Source organism: Tursiops truncatus, chromosome 19 (genome assembly GCF_011762595.2).
Source record: "Tursiops truncatus isolate mTurTru1 chromosome 19, mTurTru1.mat.Y, whole genome shotgun sequence".
Classification (NCBI taxonomy): Eukaryota; Metazoa; Chordata; class Mammalia; order Artiodactyla; family Delphinidae; genus Tursiops; species Tursiops truncatus.
In genome coordinates, this window is record NC_047052.1 from 26,966,206 (window position 1) to 26,984,495 (window position 18,290).

Consider the following 18,290-nt stretch of genomic DNA (forward strand, 5'->3'; position numbering starts at 1 on the left):
AACTCAGATGTGCCTCAGGCCTTGCTCCCTCTTCCTGGGACCATGGGGGCCAGGATGAGGAGCCCCACTTTATAGAAGAGGAAAGTGAGGAGCATAGAGAGGGGCAGGGTCTTGACTGTGTAGATGGACCTGCTTCCAGGGTCTTGGTCTTCCTGTCAGGAAAATGGGGCTGGAGGAGGGGTAGGATAGGTCAGAGGTTGCAAACTAATGGTCCTTGCATAGGAGCCAGCCCACAGATGTTTCATGGGTTTTTTTTTTTCCTTCTTTTTTTCTGGACTAATCTAAAAATAAAAATTTGAATTAGTCTCCAGCCTTTAAAAGTTGGAAGGTTTCGGGAATTCCCTGGAGGTCCAGTGGTTAGGACTTGGTGCTTTCACTGCCGTGACCTGGGTTCAGTCCTTGGTTAGGGAACTAGGATCCTGCAAAGTGCGCAGCATTGCCAAAAAAAACTGGAAGGTTTCACATAAAAATCCAGATTTCCGGCTGAAAACAGAAAATCGGCTAGCATTGAGCCCCACTTTCCCAAACAGCCAGAATCATGTGGAGCGGAGAAGGGGCTGGCCCTGAAGGGGATGTCGTCCTCTCCTGACGCCACAGGTCCCACCACTCTCCACTGCCCCACAGGCTCCCTCCTCTCCTTGACATCATCCACCGATCCTGGGACTCATTTGGGTTTGAATGCCAGGGCCAGACAGTGTCTAAGGCCCCTTCTGCTCCCATTTTTTGGGATTCGAGGTGAGACCGAGCTCACTTGGTGAGTGAGTGGTCAGGGTGGAGGAGCTTAGTGTGTATACAGGGGTGAAAATATTGCCCAAGAACCCCCTGTGAAACTCAGGAACCCCCAGCCCCAGAAGGGCCCCATCTCCAAGCTGTATGCTGCATAACAGTGAAGTTTCTGGAAGCAAAGAGCTGGGGGAATGGGGACAAGGGTATGGCTGAGAATTTAAAGCTGCAGCCTTAGCGGCCAAGAGAAGTTTGGGAACAATAGAAGGATTTGTCTGACGTTGGAGCCACTTCCTAGCTGTGCAGCCTTGGGGAAGTGGCTTGCCCTCTCTGAGCCTGACTCTTTTCATAGGTAAGTAGGGATATTGATAGTATCTCCCTCATGGGGTGATTGTGAGAATTGAAGAAGATATGCATAGGGAGTTTGGCACCATGGCTGGCACAGAGTCGGTGCCATTGCTGTTGCCAATATCCTTGTGGGTGATGTAGACTTTACCTCTGATGAGGAAAAATGAATCAGATTGTTGGGAAGTTTGCCGTGGGAGCTGAAGTGAACACTTGGTGAACGTGTGTACATGGCGCCCTCTGCTGACAGGTTTGGCGCTGTGACAATCTCGCTGAGACAACCCGAGGCCACCCCAGGACCACCCCTGGGCGGGTCAGTGAGATGAGGGTGAGCTCTGCAGCCCCTCACACTTCAGCCCCATGTCAAATTGGACACTGAAACAGGGGAACGAGACTTTCTTCCTTTTTGTTAAGAAGGCCATGCATGTGTGAGATGCCCAGGGAATATTTGTCAAATGAATCAAAAGCACAAGTCACTTACCAGTCTTTGGTCACTCTCCCTTTACACACACCATGTGTGGCCGATAGGTATCAGGCCAGGGCACCGGTCTATGAAGGCATGAGGATTGGAAGGTGCTAGCAGACTGGGTATTTCTGATTCTAGTCCGAAGCAAAGCTATTCATTCATTCGTTCATTTGGTTTCATTTGTGATTAAGACCGTTGTATCAGTCTGCTAGGGCTGCCACAACAAAGTACCACAAATGGAATGGCTTAAATGACAGAACTGTATTGTCTCACAATTCTGGAGGCTAGAAGTCCGAGATCCAAGTGTCGGTGGGGTAGGTTCCTTCTGAGGACGGTGAGCAAAGGATCTGCTCCAGGCTTCTCTCCTGGCTTGTAGATGACTGCCTTCTCCCTGTGCCTCTTCACACTGTCTTCCCTCTACGCCTGTCTCTGTGCCCGAAGGTCGTTTATAAGGACACCCATCCTATTGGATTAGGGGCTCACCCAACTGCGGTATGATCTCATCTTCTTTTAACTAATTACATCTGTAATGACCCTATTTCCAAATTAGGTTACATTCTGAGGAGCGGGGGCCGGGGGGGGGGGGGGGGCGGTTAGGATTTCAACATATGAATGGAGGTTCTGGAACCAGACTGCCTGTTTTCAAATCCCGGCTCGGCTTTGCTTAACTTTGTGACCTTGGGCAGAGTTCCTACCGCAGAGGGCTGTTGAGGACTAAGCAGGCTCGGTCACATAAAGCACTCAGAGCAGCGCCTGGCACAGAGAGGCGTTAGGTAATGGTGGACATTCCTATTAAAGCTGTTATCGTTCCTATTTCAGTAAGCAAATGCCGCTGAGCTCCTGATAGGATATGGGGGAGGCACAGGTATCAGCTGATTGTGTGAACCACTGTGAGCTTTTCCATGCCTCTGGGCCCTCCATGGGTGCGTATAATTGGAAATTTACCGAATACCCCTACACCTGGGCCTAGTTATCTAGCATTTTCCATCACACCACTAACTCCCCACCGTAATCCTGCAATCTACAGGTGGGGAGACTGAGAGCCCGGAGGGGAAGTGACTGTCTCTACACCACATACCAAGTCGGTAGGAGGGCTCGATCCCAGCCCAGGTTCCTCTGCACTGTGCCACCAGCGCCTGGGTCCAGCCCTGCTGCTTCTGTGGTTGCTTTTGGTGATGACAGAGGGACTCGCCCCCTTCTCTGTTTCAGGGGGAGATAGGCCGGGAGATGTACATCATCCAGGCGGGGCAGGTGCAGGTCTTGGGTGGCCCGGATGGGAAGTCCGTGCTGGTGACGCTGAAAGCTGGATCTGTGTTTGGAGAAATAAGGTCAGAACGGGGTGAAACAGGGGGACCTCGGCAAAGGCTGGGGAAGGGAGGGATGGCCAGTGGGTGGGACTACGTCCTCAAGGGCCCTTCGGTGGGTCTGAGGAAACCGCTATGCATACAGCACTGGCACCTGCTGACATACGCAAGGTGGGCCCAGCTGTCACCCGTGTGAGGCCATCGTGATGCTCTAGGCAGGGGTGAAAGTGAAGATGCTAAGTGTGATCAGAACTGCAGCCTCCTGAGGGTCTCACCTCCCTCCCTTCTCTGCCCCAGCTTGCTGGCTGTTGGGGGCGGGAACCGGCGCACGGCTAACGTGATCGCCCACGGGTTTACCAACCTCTTCATTCTGGATAAGAAGGACCTGAACGACATTTTGGTGCATTATCCGGAGTCTCAGAAGTTGCTCCGGAAGAAGGCCAGGTACATTTTTTTTTTAGTAAAAGAAATCCGTATATACTTTAGTGTGCATTTCTTAAGGACTCAGACTTTCTTTTACATAACTGTAGTACCTTTCTGAAAATCACGAAATTCAGTATTGAAGCAATACTTATCCCTAATCCATAGTCAAATGTTGTGAATCGTCCCAATAGTGTCTTTTATAGCTTTGCTTTTCTTCTTTTCCATTCCTGGATCCCCCACTGCATGATGTTGCCATTTGAGTCTCCTTTGATCTGGGATCAAAGTTCCTCACCTTTTCCTATCTTCAGGGATTTTGACTTCTCTGAAGAGGACAGGCCAGTTATTCTGTAGAATGTCCCTCCATTTAAGTTTATATGTTTTCTCATCATTACCTTCAGGTTCTGCATTTGGGGCAGGAATTACTCAGAAGTGATGTTGTGTCCTTCTCGGTACAGTGTATTGAGAGGCTGCTTTCTCCCTATTCTGATGATTTTTTTACTCTGATCACTTGGTTAAAGTTTCCACACTCTCAAGTTACTATTTTTCCCTTTGAAATTAATAAGTAATGAGTGGTGAGTCACCTTGAGATGATGTAGATTTCCTGTTCCTTATCTCACTTTACCTCACTACTTTCAGCCTCCACTGAAGGTTCCTTGCAATGATCGCCATGGTGGTTGCAAAACGGTGATTTTCTAACTCTGTCATGCTTTCTACATTTATTAGCTAGCAATGTACTGTGAGGAAGAACTTTCTTTTCTTTCCCATTTATTTGATTTTTCATTTATCTATTTATAATGGTATGGATTTGCTGTATTCCATGAATATCCTGTTACAATCATTTTCACGCTCAAATTGTTGCACATTGGCCACTGGACACCTCTTTAGGCTGAATATAGTGAACTTTTGTTACATCCCTGTTATATCTTAGCACTTTTTTGCTTATAGACACACTAAGATGCCGTAGATTCATCTTATACTTTCCCTGCTGCATCCCTGGAAATGGCCATTTCTCCAAGGAGGCTTGATTCCTTTTAGAGGGGAATGGTTTTTCGAAACCAAGATATGAGTACTAAGTGCTCTCATTGCTACTGGGGTGTTACTAGGCCTCCACAGTGGACAGAGCTGGGAAATACATCTACATATACACCTGTATGTATAAATGCAAATATATATATATATATATACACACACACACATACATATATGCACATACGTATATATCAACATCTATTTTTTTGTCTGTGTCTATCTATATCTCTGTATATCTCTGTCTCTACTTCTACCTATCTAACAATTTCGATCCAACATCACAGAGTTCATTCTGATCTCCTTTTCTATATTTGTAAATTCCTTCTCCAACACTGAGAAATTTGACTCCCTTTATCCTCACTACATTGATTCATTTGTTCAGTCCTACAATGTAGAGAAAGTAGCACCAGAATCCCTATTTCATACCTCCTGGAAAGAAGAAAGCCCTCTAAGCAGAGAGCAGTTCTTTCTGTCTTTAGCTTGAGGACCCATGATGTAGGTGTTGTGTTCAGGGTTACCTGGATTGGTTCTCTGTCTTCCTCCCTTTACTGTGGTTTTTCTGTTCATTTGAAATACAGCTAGGCTCACATGTTTCAGTTTGCGTTCCATTTCAGGGTTCCCCCACACTGACCCTTGTTGATTTTTTGTGTTTTGAATATGTAGAACATGAACATGGAAGAAGGCTACAAAACAGTGCATTCAGGGTCCCAACTCCCTGCACCTGTTGCCACCCACCCCTTACAGGAATCTAATCACCTTAGTTTCTGCTTTTTTCTTCTTGTGTTTCCTTTTGCAAAAATAGGCAGATCTGAGAATATTTTGCTTATTTCCCTTTCTGTCTTACACAAAGGATAGCACACTGCAGATTCTCTTTTGCACTTGACTTTTTTTCACTTGACGAGAAATCCCAGAAAACATTCACTGAGTCCACAGACAGCTTCCTCATTCCTTTTAACAACTGTATTTAGGCTATTTCCAATATTTTGCAATTATAAATAGTACTGCAATGAATAACTTTGTGCATCTGTATTTTGTATTGTTGGGGAATAGGTAATTTTTTTTTTTTTTTTGGCCATGCCACACAGTTTGTGGGATCTTAGTTCCCCAACCAGGGATTGAACTTGGGCCCCCAGCAGTGAAAGCCTGGAATCCTAACCACTAGACCACTAGGGAATTCCCTGGAAAAGGTAATTTTTAAGAAAAGCAGTTTTTTGCTTTCAAACACTTAAGATCAGGTTTTCAATTGAGTGATGGAAGCAGCACGATGTGGTAGAAAATGCACAATAGGCTTGGAGGCTGATAGGGCCCAAGTCCTGTCCATGTGCGGTACTGGCTGTGTGACCTAGGAAAAGTTACTTTACTTTTCTGGTCTCAGTTTCTCCATTGTAATATAAGGGTAATCACTTTGTTGTGGAGACGATTAAATAAAATAGTGCATGCGAATGTCTCTAGCAGGGGGCCTGGCACACAGGAGAGCTCAATACATGTTAATAATAATAATTGTTCCTCTTTATCCATTAAATTCTCTCTATAATTTTCCCATGGGATAAAGCCTTTTTAATCCACCTATCTGGTATTTCCTCCCTTGCCTTTTATCACATATTCATATTTTCCACTTCAGTCACCATAAATAATCTGTACAGAGAGTGGTCATCATAAAGGGAACAAACTCACCATGTCCATTCATACAGCACAATAATTTATTGAGCTGATAGTTCGAGGCCCTGGGGACACAGGAGGGAGGAAACAAAGCTTACATTCTAGTCGGGGAAGCCAACAACGGAGAAAGGAATGACTATGTGATGTGTCAGCTGGGGATAAAGGCCATAAGGAAACATAAAGCCACATGAAGAGATAGAGGTGATGGAGGGAGCTACGTGAGATAAGTTGGTCAGGAAAAGTTATTCTCAGGGTGTGGCACTTCAGCTGAGACCTGCCAGAGTGAAGGAGTGAGCTGGGGAACTGCCTGCAGGGAAAAGCATTCCAGGCAGAGGGAACAGCATGTGCAAAGGTCCCAAGGAGGCACAGACTCAGTGTTACATGGAGACCAACAAGAAAATGAATGTAGCTTGATATGGGATGGGAGCAGTGTAGGGGGTGAGATTGGGTAGGGCCTTGTAGGGGAAGCCTCACAATGGCTTTAGCTTTTGCTCTGAGGGAGATGGGAGCTATGCAGGGTTTTACACTGAGGAGTGACTTTCTGTGACTTAAGTTTTTACAGAATCCCTTTGGCAGCTCCCTGGTGAGTGGATGCAGTGTTGACCTTAAAGCATAATATAGACAAGGCATTGGGGTCTCTCAGGGAAGGAAGCTGCCCTGTAATTCATCTTACCTGGCTGTTCTTAGAGAAGCCATGGGGCCCTTCCAGTGGCTGGTCTACGTGATCTTTCCCCCAAGTCTATCCACGTCCCCCTACTGTCCCAAGGGACAAGGATGCACAGTCAATCCCCATTATTCACAGATTCCATACTTGCAATTCGCCTACTCACTAAATTTATTTGTAATCCCCAAATCAATACTCAAAGGCTTACGCAGACACTCGCAGACGTGTGCCCAGAGGCGAAAATTTGAGTCACCTACAGCGCACGTTCCCAGCTAAAGTTGAAGAAGGTGACGGTCTGCCTTCTTGTTTCAGCTCATATTGTAAACAGGTGTCTTTGTGTGGTCCATCATGTAGCATGTTTTTCACATTTTTGTGATTTTTGTTGGTGATTTTGCTGTTGAAATGGCCCCAGGTGTAGTGCTGAAGCACTATCTCGTGTCGCCCCACGCAGGCCTGCGTTAGAGAGCCGCGCGTTCATTGTAAACAAATCAATGATGTATATTAAATAAGATGTCTTTAAACAGAAACACACACAAGACAAGATTATGTAATGAACAGTTGATGAAAACGTGTGGAGAGGCTCACCGTAACCGAATCCTGTATTTCCCCCAGAAGCCATGGCTCAGTAGTCACTAATTCCGTGTCTGCAGACACTTTACAGAACTTAACTACCGCGGATAATGAGAACTGACTGCTCATGTCTGAGAATAGGTACCGGGTTCCCCTCCCTCTGCCTTCCTGCCCCCTGCAAGAGGAACATGGCTCAGAAAAGACACACTCATAGCTGTCATCCCATTCCTCCGGCTGGGCTAGGTGTGGGTTTAGCAAGTCAGCCGGGATCCCGCAGAGGCCTTGCTCCTGGCCATGCCTGCGGTGTGCTGGGGTGAGGCAGCCAGAGGAAGGAGGAGGGGCTGGCGGGCCGTGCTGCACACAGTGGGCTGTGGCACGGTTCATCAGAGGCTGCTTCTCTGGACAGGCAAGCTTGAGGAGAGGGGCAGGGGATCACAGATGAGCTCTGCCCATCCAAGGAGATATAGGTCTGAGAACCACAGGGCCTGGGGAAGTCTGAGTTGCTGAGATTCTGTCCAAGCTCCCCACTTTACAGATGGGGGACCTGAGGCCCCAAAGAAGTGAGACACTTCACTCTCTGACTTGGCCACTCCAAGAAATGGGGCAAAAAGCTCTCCTGCATGCCACTCTCTCCGGGGGTGAATTATACAGTAATTAGAGTGAAACTCATGTCATCTGAAAATGAGGATAAATTTCCTTGATCTGGAAATGTCCCAGAAGTCAGCTCAGTGTTTCAAAACAGAGATAATTAGCGACCAGCAAAGGGCCTGTAGATGGTTCTTTCGTGTCATTTGAGTACCACGCCGAGCCTTCCCACGGACTGCCGTGCTGTGAATTATGGACTCAAATAACACAGGTGACAGTGCTGGGCTTGGAAGAGGCCTCTGAAAATTATCATGTTTGTGGTCTCCTGGGAGAGCCCCAGCTCAAAAATGTAAGTCTTGGGCAATTAATATCAATATGCACAATTTAAATCCATTGCCTCTGATTAGATAAGCAGCCAGCAATGGCCTCATTTTTAAACAAACAAGTTTGGCCGGAACCCTGATGAATGAATTTGCCAATTAGTCCTCTAGACCTGCTAGACTGCAGGCGAAACTCATTTGTTCTTGAGCCAAACCACTCATCATGTATTTGTAGTGTGAAGAATTCCTTAATAAAGGCTGGGGCTCTCTTTGATGGAAAATTCTCTCCTTATTTAGAGAAGCAGGGTGGTATATTGCATTGGATCTGGGTTGTAATTCTGTCTCTGCCACTTCCTGTAACCTTGGGCGTGTCACTCCTCCCATTCTGAGCCTGTTTCCCCAACCCTTCTAGGTATGGTAATCCCAGCCCTTTCCAGGTCATGGAGTGTTGTCAGCGTCCAAGAAGATAATGACCATGATACTGCTTTGTAATCCTTAAGACTTGGGGTGCTGGGGTCAAAGGCAGGGGTTTGAATTCCAGCTCTGCCACTTCCTAGCTGTGTGGCCTTGGAAAAGTTACTCAGCCCCTCTGGACGTCCACATCCTCATTTGAAATGAGGGAGAATAATAGGACCTACCTGTAAGGATTACTGTGAGACTTAAAGTGCGTATCAGTTATCTATTGCTGTGTAACAATGTTACCACAAATTGAGTGGCTTAAAACCACACATATTTATTATCTCAAAGTTTCTACATGTCAGAAGTCTGGGGACAGCTTAGATGCATCCACTACAAGGCAGTAATCAGGATGTGGGCCAGAGCTGGGTCTCATCTCAAGTCTCGACTGGGGAAGGATCTGCTTCCAAGGTCCCATAGTTGTTGACTGAATTCAGTTCCTTGTGGTTGTGGGACTGGGGGCTTCGGTTCCTAGCTAGTCATTGGCCAGTGGCTGCCCTCAGGTTCTTGCCATGTAGGCCTCTCCCAACATGGCCGCTTGCTTCATCACAGCCAGCAAGGGAGAGTCTCCTTGTAAGACACAGACCACAATCCTATGTGACACATTCACAAAAATGACATTTGATCTCCCTTGCTGTATTCCACTGGTTGAAAGCAAGTCACATGTCCCACTACCCTCAAGGTGAGGGGGTCACACAGAGGTGTGAACACCAGGAAGGGGGATCACAGGGGTCACCAAAGAATGCCTGCCTGTAAAGGTCTGAGCACAGAGCCTGACACATACAGACACTTGTGTCCACATTGGTGATGGTTATGATGGTGAAATGACAATGAAGCAAAAGAAGGAGAAGCAGAAAGCTCGGGCTCTTTTTCATCTGGACATCCTATTTCTGATTCTATATACTAAAGTATCCTGCATCATTTCCTGTGTGACCTCAGAAAAGCCACTCAACCCCTCTGAGCCTCATCTATAACGTACAGGCAATAAGACCCACAACATTATGGTTGTTCTGATTGTTCAGTGAGATGTGATGCCTCAAACAGCACTGTGCTGGGCTCAGAAAAGGAGCTCAGAAACTGTTAGTCAAAACAAACACCATCACACAACTCAACTCAAGGGCTCTGCCCGAACCAACGCGGCTTCATTCTCGCCCAGAGCTTGCTGGTCACGTTAGCGGACGCTGCTTTCTTTCAGGAGAATGCTGAGAAACGACAACAAACCCAAGGAGCAGAGCGTACTCATCCTTCCTCCACGGCCAGGCACCCCCAAGCTCTTCAGTGCCACCCTGGCTGCATCAGGAAAGATGGGTGCCAAGGGGGCCAAAGATGGCAAGCTTGCCCACCTCAGGGCGCGACTCAAGGAGCTGGCTGCGCTGGAGGCGGCTGCAAGACAGCAGCAGGTGCTGGAACAGGTAATGCCATTGGAGACCCGGTCCATTTCAACCGCGTGCCAGGAAGAAGGCCTAGGGACCCACGCATTCCATTTTAGGGACTGTTTTTCCTTCTTCCTATCAGTCAGGATTCATTTGGTTTTAAGTGACAGAAATGCAAGTGACAGTGCAAGCTCAAATTAGCTTGAAAAAACAGGGAATTTATAGGAGCAAGTCATTGAAAAGTTCAGGCAAGGCTGGATCTAAAAGTTCAAATGATGCCGGTAGGATGAGTTCTGCCATTCTATCACCTTTGCTTCCCTTGGGGATGTTTCCATTCCCAGGCAGTCCCCCAAGAGCTTAAGAGGACAGCCCCCAAGATCACATCCTCCTGGTTGAGGAACTCCCACAGAAAGAAAGTACCTCTTTCTCAGTAGCTTCAGCAAAAAGTCCCAGGGCTCATAGTCACTGGACAGAATTGGGTCACATGTCAGTTCCTGAGCCATTCAGTGTGGTGCTCTGGGGAGGACTGGCTTATATGCCCATCCCTGGACTGAGAGTGGAGATTGGTGTGGGCGCATTCCCCCAGATGGACATCCGGCTGCTGCTGCAGAGGTAGGAGCAGTGGGTGTGGGCAGGGAGTGTCCCTCCCCAGACCACAGTGATGTTCTCATATTAAATGTTGTGTCTGTGACCATTTAAAATATCTGAAAGGAAAATCCAAGGTGACAGGCATGGTGCCAACTGTCCCCACCCCCTAAGTCTAAAGGGAATTTTTAACTTAGTTCTGGGACTTTTTTCTGTGACTAATGCCAAGAGTGCCAATTAGGATGATTGCACTAATTATGGTTGTTCATGACTGTCCTTTAGGGAGGCTGCTGGGAAAGGGGGGGTGGGGTTAGGCAGAAGCTCAGTGGCAGGGAGGGGACAGCAGTCTACAAGACAGAAATCAGAGGAGGCTGGTGAACTCAGTCTCAATCCAGGCTGGTCCAGGAGACCGATCCAGAGGTCATTTGACAGCAGGAGTTGGGGAATGACACCAAAGTCACCCAGGGTTCCAGTACATTCTCCAGATGCATCCACCGATGGCCCCAAATTGAGGACAGGTGTGATTGTCTGGCTCGCAAACTGTCAAGGGCAGGGTCGAGCTGGCAAGTTGGGGTCTTTAGTGCTGGCTGGCGTGTGGGGCTGAGTGAACGTGACCTCCGAGAATGTTCTCAGTACAGTGAAAGGCTTTATCTGAAATGGGATTTGTTGCTTCTAAGTGTTAGCTCTTCACCCAGACAGCTTGGAGATGTGAATTAAATTTGCATGAGTGTTCTCATAAGACGCAATTTTAGAACAACCAGGGCAGAAGGGCAGAGTACATGGAGCTCTTAAACAGAAGCCTATAGACACAGGTCCAGATCCTGACGCTGTCACTGCCAGCCCTGTGTCCTGGGGAATCTCCTCCAGGACCTTTTGGGGCCCACATTACTCCTGGCTGTCACATGGGGTAGCAGAGATGAAGCAGGTTACCTTGGATACTTTCATAAAAGCATGTTAAACACAGTGAAGCACTTGATCAAACTTGCCATGATCCTTCTGGCTCCATTCACAGCAGGATGCTTCAAGAAGATCCCATAATGGGCACCATCTGGGCATCCTGCCCTGGAAGCGTGTTGTCAGAGTTGACAGTGGATGGGCGGGGCGGGGGTGGGGGGAACAGGTGCACCGAAACATGCAGAAGCGCGTGGAGACAGAGGGAGCGGCAGGTCCCCAGAGCTGCCGTGGGATCTAGGAGTGTCCTGGCTCCCCCCACCCCACCCAATTCCCCTCCTTCAGCGCCCTCTGACTTCTCTATTCCTCATAAGCATGCTGACTGCTCTCACTTTAAACTCCCTACAGACCACTGGGCCTCCTGCTCTGGGGGCTGCTCCCTCCCCAGTTTCCTCCCATGCAGAGATGGCGTCAGAGAGAGCAGGAGGGGCCGTGGGTATCCACAAGGCTTGGGTTTTCACCCAATTCCCTAATTCTACCCACGGGAACCCCATTCATGGGAAACCCGCAGGCTGGAGGTTGGAGGTACCCACCAAGTCTCCAGACACAGGGGCTCAGCCCAGCCTAATGCCAGTGGTACCCAGCCCATTCTCCCGCCGGTGGGGAGCGGGGGTGGTGTCTCAACCTTCAAGACCTTTCGGGAAACGGGCCAGGCCACAGCTGCTCCTGCCCTCATCAGCCTTTACCTTAGTATTTGCTTAGAGCTTTTCTCATTCACCAGGGAGTACACATCCCGGCTAACCGGGCAGGGCAGGCTGGCTGAGCTCTGCAGAGGTTTTGGTGGCGCTCCCTCCTGGTCACAGCCTCTCTTCCCTCAGTAGCTCAGTGACTGTTGACGGGACTCTGCCCTTGAACTCGCAACTTCACTCAGGCTTCCGGCCCTGCAACTCCACAGAGACATAAAATATCCCAAAGAGCTTCACCACATCCTACCGGGCTTTTAATCCTTCAACTTCCCCATAATATACTGTTTCTACCACATAACCCTGACGCAGCTCCGCCCAACCTTCCAGCTATTAGATTTCGGAGCGCTGTCTTCCTCCTCAGGGGTCCCAGGGGTCCCAGAAGGAGGGAACTGGGAAGTGTCCAAGACCCCTCTGCCTCACGAGTCACTTTTTCTGGATTCCAGGCCAAGAGTTCGGAAGACGCAGCGGGAGAGACGCGATCAGCTACCCCAAAACAGCCCGCGGCCCCGGAGACCCCGGCCCCAGGCTCTCCGCCACCTGCATCCCAGGGGAGGTCCGAGGGAGAAGAGGGGGGTGCGGCCTGGCCCGAGGAGCACTCGGTGCGGGTCCACATGAGCCCAGGCCCGGATCCCGGGGAACAGATCCTGTTGGTGGAGATCCCCGAGAAGGAGGAGAAGGAGGAGAAGGAGGAAGAGGAGGAGGGGGAGGGAGAGGAGGGGGAGGAGAAGGAGGAGGGGGAGGAGGAGGAGGAGGGGGAGGGGGAGGAGGGGGAGGAGAAGGAGGAGGGGGAGGAGAAGGAGGAGGGGGAGGAGAAGGAGGGAGAGGAGGGGGAGAAGGAGGAGGAATAGGGAGGCGGTAGCTAGTGCGCCACAACCCAGCAGGTGCGCCCCCCCCCCCGCCCCGCCCACTCCCCCGCTCCCCTGCTCCCCGTGAGCCCTGAGTCCCTGCACCACAAGAAGGCCAAGACGCTGGTCTGCAGTAGTGGCTTCAGTTGCTCTCAGTTAGCAGCTCGGCCAGCGATCCTGCCCTGATGTCAGCTTCTCTGTCTCCCAGGGCTGGTCTTGAAATTAACAAACTTCACAGTGTTTGTGCCCCGAAGTTCCCACCGTCACTAGAGAACCCTACCTGCCCCCCGCCTGTTATTATTTTTAAGAACAAAATACTCTTCTGTGGGGCTTCAACATATGGGAAGCCTTGTTGGAGAAGCAAACGGTTGTTGAATGTTTGGGTTTTCCCCTCAGGAATTTGTCTCCCACATTTCAAGAATAGAAAACCTTTCCGGCGGAAGGGAGGGCAGCTACACTGTTTTTTTGACTAAGTGGGAATTCCGGCACATGTGACCCAGGGTCCAATGCTGTTTTTGTTTGCTGGGCGGTCACATAAGGAACGCGCTGCTCCTTAGATCAGTTAGTACTTACCTTCCCCAGACTATATTCCCTTCTCAGTGATGCTGTTATCTTAGAACAGATAAAACGGAAATGGCTTACTGGTAAGGGGTCTGAGCGCTTCTGAGCATCTGCTCTGCCAGTTACCCAAGCCTCCTCAGCGGGGATTAATCTATTACTTGCTTTTTACACCCTTGCTCTAGAGAGGATGGTAGTAACTTCCTTTAAGCCTAGAAGGTGGAGTCTCATGGCCGACATCACTGAAGTTTCTGAGGTTTCTTCAGATCAAGTCGTGTTGCTTTTATAATTAAAAAAAAAAAAAGGAAAAAGAGTCATTCAGTCAAATGAATATTTACTGAGAGGATTATATTTGCATACTGAATGGCTCTTCAGTGAGTAAAAACAAAAACTAGTATTAGGCCATTTGTTTCCATTAGCAACAATGAATACAAAAGACCTGTTATTCCAGTCCTGCCCATTTCATATAAAATCACAGGAACCTTGTGAACTATTGAAGGGGCCTCTGAAGGCTGGCAAAATTGTGTTTTTATCCATTCAGCTAAAGCAGAACTTTCATTTCCCCTGTGAAAAGAAGTAAACAGTATGGGAATTCCCAGACTGGTCTAAGCATTTTCAAATCCCAGGGTAATAAGCAGATTCATCTAGTCCATGACATATGTGATGGGAGTAATCATGATATTGAATATAGTGATGAGCAATGTTATTATTTGACCTTTTAAAAAGCTTGTATTTATTTTTAAATGTAATGACATATTTACATGTGTACAAAAGGATATCCAGTAAAAATTCCCCCTCCTACTCCAGACGCCCAACCTCCCTGGTCCCCTTCCTGGAAGCAACCACTATTATCAGTTTCTTGTTTCTTGTTTCAGAGATATTTTTAAGCTTGCACAAGGAAATATGTAAATTCATTCTTGTTTCCTTCCTTTTTTTCCCCCCACAAATGGTAACACACTAGAGCTGCTGTTATTTTTCACTTGATTTATGTTGGAGATTGTTTCCTATCAGAACATAAAGGGTGCGCTTATGTTTTCAGGACTGCAATCTAGTCCACTGTATGGACGTACCATAACATTTAACCACTGTCCCATCCATGGCCATTTGCATTGTTTCCAATCTTATGCTGTTAAAAATAATGCTGTAATTAAAAAATATTGTACAGACAGAATTTCACTGGTAAACACCTTTTAAATAAGAGAAGTATGGAGGTTTGGGCTAATTTTTTTCTTTACCATCCCCATTCCTCATTTTCATGTTTGTACTATATGTTCTATGACCCAAGCATAGAGAATGCTTCCATCTTTAGCAAGTAGTTCAGATATATCAATAAAGTAAACTTATTGCCCTTTAGTAGATGGCAAAATATTTCAAAGATACCTTCACTGTGAACAGGAAGGAATAATAAGGAATCTTATTAAGGAATCTTTTTATGTAAGGAATAAATAAGGAATCTTTTTTATGTAAATGTACTTAATAAGGAATCTTTTTTATGTAAATGTACTTATTCTTTTAGATATCAACCCTTGAATGTATACTGCTTATTATATAAAGTGAGAGATTCTTGAGGTTCCTAAGAATTGTCCTAGAAAGAAAATTGATTTTGAAATGAGCTTAGCAGTGTCTTAATTTCACTGAGAAATCTCATAAAACTTGACACTTTCACAAACTTTGGACATTAGATAAATTGAATTTGAGGCTGACATTATTCTCCAAATGGAATGGGACTGGTTGATTGCCAAGATATGGGTGGTACAGGTCAGGAATATTATCATTCTGCAGTTGAAACAGGACTTTTATTTATGTGTGCTGAATCTCTACTAATTTAAAATGTCTCAACATTTCCTGCATTTTGGTAGAAAGTGAACAGCAAGTTATTTTTTTAACTATATAAATATTTTAAATAAAATTAAAACCAAGAAGCTGTTTACAATTTCATTATCCAGATGTATTCAGCGATCTGGAATATTTTCATCCGTTTTCTTAGTAAACATGAATACTGTGTTTGTACTCTGGTTTTCATCCTATTATAATGCATTTTAATTAAAAGTATTTAGGCAAATGTTCCTGGCTAGTGGATTAATTTCAGGAACTGACCAAGTATGACAGACACTTTTGTGAGAAAAATTAAGTTTATTTTCTGGTTCAGCCTCCCTGACTGATCTCCTGTTGACATGCTGGGGCTATAATCCATCCTGCATTTCTGTTGCTGGAGTGATAGCCCTTATCAAACCATCCCTAGGAGTCTAAGTCCCTCAAAAACAGCCCTTTTATGTCTGGTCTGACCAAGCCCACAGCTTACAGTTTCCTCAGTCGCATTAGACTTGTTCTAATGCTACCAGTTCAGAGTGCTGACATACACGAACCCTGGATTCAGACTGCCTAGCTTCCAATCCCAGCTTGACCATGTACCACGGATCACCATGACCTCTCTGAGCCTCAGTGACCTCATGGAGATAATACGTTGCACCGTACAGGGCCACTGAGATGATCAAATAATAGACTGGCACGGCCAACTCTGAATAGGCACGAGAAATAAAGCCTGTGTGCCAACCCGCTTAGTCTACCTGGGATAGAGTAGAAGCCCCCTCAGAACTCTGTCTTCTCTGAATTCTGCCTCTGCCTGGGGTTATACACAAAGCTGGGGTGTGATCACCTCTTTCGCTGCTCTTTAACTAATAGTTTGTATAAAAGCCTGGACATATGTGAATTATAACAATATAAATCACTACTTTCCCCACCATTCATGAATGTCTTTAATCCAATTTCATACAAAAACAGACCCTGAAACACCCACCCAAGGCTGACTCTCCTGAAATGGTCACTCCATTCTGAGCCAGGCCCAGGGCCTTCATGGGTGTGTGATCCGTGCAGTCACACATGGCCCCATGCTAGTCACCATCTTTATTTATTTATTTATTTTAAAATAAATTTATTTGTTTATTTTTATTGATTTATTTTTGGCTGTGTTGGGTCTTCACTGCTGTGCACGGGCTTTCTCTAGTTGTGGCGAGTGGGGGCTACTCTTCGTTACAGTGCGCAGGCTTCTCGTTGCGGCGGCTTCTCTTGTGGAACACAGGCTCTAGGCACCCGGGCTTCAGTAGTTGTGGCACGTGGGCTCAGTAGTTGTGGCTCACGGGCTCTAGAGCACAGGCTCAGTAGTTGTGGCACACGGGCTTAGTTGCTCCGCGGCATGTAGGATCTTCCTGGACCAGGGCTTGAATCCATGTCCCCTGCATTGGCAGGCAGACTCTCAACCACTGCGCCACCAGGGAAGTCCCACCATCTTTAAATTCGTAATAATTTGTGAACAGGGGTCTCACATTTTTACTGGCACTGGGCCCTACAAATTATGTAGCCTGTCATGCTATCTGAAAACGTCAATGGGAGAGGGAGCTGTGTCTCTTTTACACTCAGCTTCCATCACCCTTCTTCCAGCCACAGGATCCTGCTTCCTTTCAGAAGATTACCTTTCAATCATATATTGTGACTCAAACACGATGACCCAAGCTAGGCCCATTGATTCTTTCCTGGGAATCTGAATCTTGAGAGCTATTGCCCCATCCTCCTTGCTAGAACAACCCTGATTTAGTTCTGGGCAGCAACATGCCCAGCCCCAGGGGATGAAGCCCTGCTGTAAGCCAATCACTGCTCTTCCCATCCCTTATGCCAGAGACTCTCCCAGCCTTCCTTGCCACTAGGGGTAGCCATTTGACCCAGTCCCAAACAATGAGTATAAAGGGAAGGATGATAGGCGGCTCCTTAATAAAGGAACCCCAGCCCCAACTCCATCCTTTGGTCCCTCTTTCTTCCTTGCAATACTGGTGGGGAGAATCTATTGTATTTGGAGATGGAACAGACCTCTTGTGGCTGAAGAGTCCAAGAATCAGAAGAATCAGAGATGCAAACTGTGATGTGCTGGTGTTGCCAAATCAACCCCCAAATCAGTTATCTCCAGAATTCTTGTTACTTGACATAATGACATACTTTTGTTATTTAAGTCCTGATCTCCGTTACCTGCAGCTGAAAGCATCCTGATAGAAGAGCAATGGAATGGAGGGGGAAAGAGAGAAAACAGGATCAGATGCCTCACAACTTCCGCACACTGACCACACCCATCATTCCTTCCTGTTGCTCAGATTCTTCCTTTCCCCCCAGTTTAATTCAGAAATAATTGACAACATGACTGTGTAAGTTTAAGGTGTACAGCCTGATGGTTTGATTTACATATATTGTAAAATCATTAGCACAGTAGGTTCAGCTAACATCCGTCTTCTCATATAGATACAATAAAAAAAGAAGAAAAGAAGAAAGAAAAAAATGTTTTTCTTGAGATGAAAACTCTTAGGATTTACTGTCTTAACAACTTTCCTATGTATCATACAGCAGTGTTAGTCACAGTCATCACGTTGTATATTACATCCCTAGTACTTATTTATTTTATAACTAGAAGTTTGTACTTCTTTGACCACCTACCTCCAATGCCCCCTCCACTCCTGTTCACACCGCCCCCCACCCCCACGCCACCCAGACCCAACCCACCCCGGAATATTTGTCTTTGTCTGACTTATTTCACTTAGCATAATGCCTTCAGGGGTCATCCATGTTGTTGCAGAGTGGTAGGATTTCCTCGTTTTTTTGTTTTTTTTAATGGCCGAATAATGTTCCATATTATTATATGGAATATATATATATCTCACATATATATATCACATATATATATATCTCACAAGTTTTTATTCATTCAT

General features: G+C 46.8%; 1 protein-coding gene across 1 annotated transcript in view; it reads left to right on the forward strand.

The window, feature by feature from the left end:
• CNGB1 (cyclic nucleotide gated channel subunit beta 1) overlaps positions 1-12,924 on the forward strand; it is a gene marked incomplete at its 3' end in the record, with an annotated part of 60,219 nt that extends 47,295 nt beyond the window's left edge. The window contains exons 24-27 of the mRNA XM_033844521.2: positions 2,744-2,862; positions 3,136-3,282; positions 9,740-9,956; positions 12,583-12,924. Of these exons, the coding sequence (XP_033700412.2) occupies positions 2,744-2,862; positions 3,136-3,282; positions 9,740-9,956; positions 12,583-12,924 (825 nt within the window). The remainder of the gene's footprint in view (positions 1-2,743; positions 2,863-3,135; positions 3,283-9,739; positions 9,957-12,582) is intronic.
• Positions 12,925-18,290: the final 5,366 nt, after the last annotated feature.